Raw genomic sequence first — 3,705 nt, 5'->3', positions numbered from 1 at the left:
CACCGGAGTATATTTTGATTAGTTGTTGATGATACATCACATGTTGACACTGAAAAGCTTTTGACGGATTCTTAATGAACGTCAGTAAAAGAACCTCCGTGACGACGGAAGAAACCGGGGGTGATGGAGAAAACGGGATGGGGGGAGAGGAATGGGGGGAGCGTATGAGCATATCTGAATGAGGGGAGAGCAGGGGAAGCGGGTATTGAGAGGTGAGGAAGAACCCTTGGCCCCATGCCAGAGGTAGCGGGTAGAGAGGGAAGGGGGAAGGGGGAAAGAAAGAGCGGGTAAGAGGGGAGGGGGGGGGGGAAGAGGGGGACAACTGTGCCAAGTTAGAGGGGGATGTGTCTCCGTCTCAAGAACAATGGCGAATTTCTCGTCCTGTGACCTCCAGGCAGAATGGCCATGTGTACTTTGCCAAGCTAACGGGAGACGACACAAAAAAATACATACAAAAGAGGGGAAAAAAGGGGAGATGGAGGAGAGGGAAGGAGGTGGAAGTGGTGGTGGTGGATGGAAGGAAAGGAAGAGGGGCACGAGGGTCTGGCCAGGTAGAGGAGGAAGAGGAGGAGGAGGAGGAGGAGGAAAGGGGAAGAGGGTCTGTAGTGTGTGGCAAAGACGTGCAGCGTAGGGGCGCCACCTCTTCAAGCCCTCTGGCCTCACTCGGCTGAGCTTTCCCTGTACACCCGCCCGCACGCCTGCCCGCGCGCCCGGGTGCTGCTACCCGTGTTCACTGCGACAGGCAGAGAGCCTTGGCGCAAGAAAGGTCCCTCGTGCATGTGGTTCACATCAGGACACAGTGTCGTTCATACTCTTTTTGTGCTTTAAATAGATGGAATATGACTAAGAGAGACTTGCGGTCCCCCGCCACCCACGAGCAAGGAACAGAAATATGTGTTTAGTGCAAGTATAGCCAGGAAAGGTTCTGTGACTCAGTCGCGTCGCGTAGGCCTCCTTTGCCAGAGCTCGAAGTCATCCCTCCCCATGGATAGCTAACACTCACAGGTCCTCAGCCTCTTCAGTCTCCTGGACATCTCAAAGCACCGCACCACATGCGCGAGACTCCCCTCGCTTTCCATCCGGTCAGCTAACGGGCAAGTGACCGCGAGAACCGTTATCAAGAAGAAGGCCTTCGATTATCTTCGGTGGCACGCAAAAGGTCCTGTCACAGGAAATCTTGAAGGAGGTCGTGTAAAGAGGTTCTTTGTTTACGTTAGTGGGAACACTGACAACAAAAACACTTTGAGTGGAATTCTGTCCAGTGAGGACGGAAAGGAGGAGGAGGAGGAGCAGGAGGAGGAGGAGGAGGGTGGAATTGGGTGGAGAAAAGACAGTAAACAAAAAGACTGGATTTTGGAGTGACTCGGATGGATGTGTTACCTACTGGTAGTTTCTATTTCAGGCCTGTGATGACAGGGTGGGAGAGTAAGCGAAGTGATAGGTGATATTCTAAACCACTCATAAGAGAAGTAATATAAGAGAGTAATAACTAGTAAACTAATGAAGTAGAACTTAGTGATCTGTAGTGCGATGTGCGGAGAAGAAAAAAGTCACAGATGCAAGCCAGAAAACCGGTGTGTGGGAACAAAGAAAGCTTTACTACGTGAAGACAAAAAATGTGGTGTTGAGGTGACACTTGGATATTGGATTGTGGAACTAGCCTGTTCAATGTGGTGTGCGTGAACTATTCTTAATTAACATGAAGTCAGTGAAGATGATTCTGTGTTATTCTTTTAAAAATAACGTGTAGTGTAATGCTCTTCCAATGTTGCCAACAGCTTTAACGTTTTCTATATGACTCAAATGAAAAGGTGTTGAGCAATGTAGGTATGATAGAATGGAAATTTTGAAAACCGTAACCAAGTGAAGAAGGGATTCTGTCCTGATTGCCATATAGCTACTTCATGCCCAACCGGCTTCCCTTTGATTCCCAAAGCAAGGACTGTGACACGATCTAAGAATGGCAGTGGAGCGAGGAAGGGCCTCGCAGAGGTCCCATGGCGTGGTCTCCATGCGCTCCTCCCAGAGGTCCTACGGCACGTCGTCCTCTTCCTCGCAGCAGTCGAGGATCAGGTGCAAGAACTGCTGCAGGAAGTTCGCTTCATTCATGTGCACCCAGGTGGGCGTGGGGGGCCTCGTGGTGTCCTACGCCATTATGGGCTCTTTTGCCTTCATAGCCATCGAGAGCGTACCCGACTACACTCTCTCGAACATGACTGTCGAAGTGCGAAACATGACCATCAAGAACCTCTGGAACGTCACCGAGAAGCTCAACATCCTGGATAAGGAGAACTGGTACGGGAACATCAGTAAGAACCTCCTCGACTACCAGTTGAGCTTCGTGAAGATCGTCAAGAAGGGCTACGACGGCCGCGACTTATCTAAGATCTGGACGTTCCCGGCGTCCCTCATGTTCTGCCTGAGCGTCTTCACCATGATCGGCTATGGGCACATGACTCCCAAGACCGAGCTGGGGAAGATCACCACCATCGTGTACGCCGTCTTCGGCATCCCCCTCTATATCGTCTACTTCATGAACATGGGGAAGGTCTTCGCCAAGTCATTCAAGCTTCTCTACCGTGTCATGTACAGCTGCATCCACCGCAAGAAAAACAACGGGATGGACTTGGAGAACGGAGACGACGACGACGACGACGATGACGATGATGACGACAGCGACGAGGGCTTCGGCGAGCCGACCATCATCGTCCCGTCGACGGCGTGTATGTGGGTCATGATCTTTTACATGGTCACGGGGACGATCATGTTCGCCGAGTGGGAGAACTGGACGTACCTCAACTCGTGGTACTTCTCCTTCACTTCGCTGGCCAAGATCGGCATCGGCGACTTCGTGCCGGGCTCCGGCAACTCAGGCGACACGGAGGACAGCCATCTCAAGCTCATCATCAACTTCATGTACCTCTTGATAGGCATGGGACTCATCGCCATGTGCTACACGCTCATGAAGGAGGAAATCATGCTTAGGCTTCGCACGCTGAAGCAGGACCTCAAAGAGAAGCTTTTCGTGTGTGGCCTTCGGCTGGGTCTCTACGTGGAGGAGCAGGTGCCTCCCCCAGTGCCCAAAATAACGCACCCGAGATCCAAAACGATACGAAAGTCGATCAGGCGAAGGTAAAATAGACCAGAACAATGCCGCCTACCACTCCTTGGGAACAAAAGACACAGCTAATCTAGGAGAACCATGTCAGTGGGACTTTCTTGAGGTGACAGCGCGACTGCGGCAAGTCTCACGGAAGGCCGAGGTGAGAGTCGTTTCGGTGCAAGGTGATGCCATGGGCACATACTCAAAATATTAAAATACGAGAGGGTCATTGGCGCAGAGTAAGCCACAGTTAAATATATACTGTACATATATATATATATATATATATATATATATATATAAGTTCATGAGAATGTGATAATATATATGCGCACACACACACACACACACACACACACCCACACATATATATATATATATATATATATATATATATATATATTCATGAGAATGTGAGAATATGTATAAACACACATTTACATGTGTGTGTATATATATATATATATATAATTATATATATATATATATATATATTATATAATTATATATATATATATATATATATATATATATATATATATATATATATATATATATATATATATGTACCTATATATTTGCATACTGTAAGGTAACTTGAT

The 3,705-nt window shown here is 48.2% G+C and overlaps 1 protein-coding gene across 4 annotated transcripts in view; it reads left to right on the top strand.

The window, feature by feature from the left end:
- The first annotated feature begins 494 nt into the window (after window positions 1-494).
- LOC143033299 (TWiK family of potassium channels protein 18-like) overlaps window positions 495-3,705 on the top strand; it is a 25,023-nt gene continuing 21,812 nt past the window's right edge. The window contains exons 1-2 of one of the 4 annotated variants that reach the window (XM_076198569.1): window positions 496-766; window positions 1,779-3,263. In XM_076198569.1, the coding sequence (XP_076054684.1) occupies window positions 1,961-3,136 (1,176 nt within the window). In that variant the 5' untranslated portion in view covers window positions 496-766; window positions 1,779-1,960 and the 3' untranslated portion in view covers window positions 3,137-3,263. Of the gene's footprint in view, window positions 3,343-3,705 lie in introns of all 4 variants that reach the window. The other 3 variants (XM_076198570.1, XM_076198571.1, XM_076198568.1) reach the window with 3 other exon arrangements.

The sequence above is a fragment of the Oratosquilla oratoria genome, chromosome 15 (genome assembly GCF_046742065.1).
Source record: "Oratosquilla oratoria isolate Oo_2021 chromosome 15, ASM4674206v1, whole genome shotgun sequence".
In the NCBI taxonomy this organism is placed as follows: Eukaryota; Metazoa; Arthropoda; class Malacostraca; order Stomatopoda; family Squillidae; genus Oratosquilla; species Oratosquilla oratoria.
The sequence above is the reverse complement of the archived record's forward strand: the minus strand, read 5'-3'. Positions and strand labels throughout refer to the sequence as shown.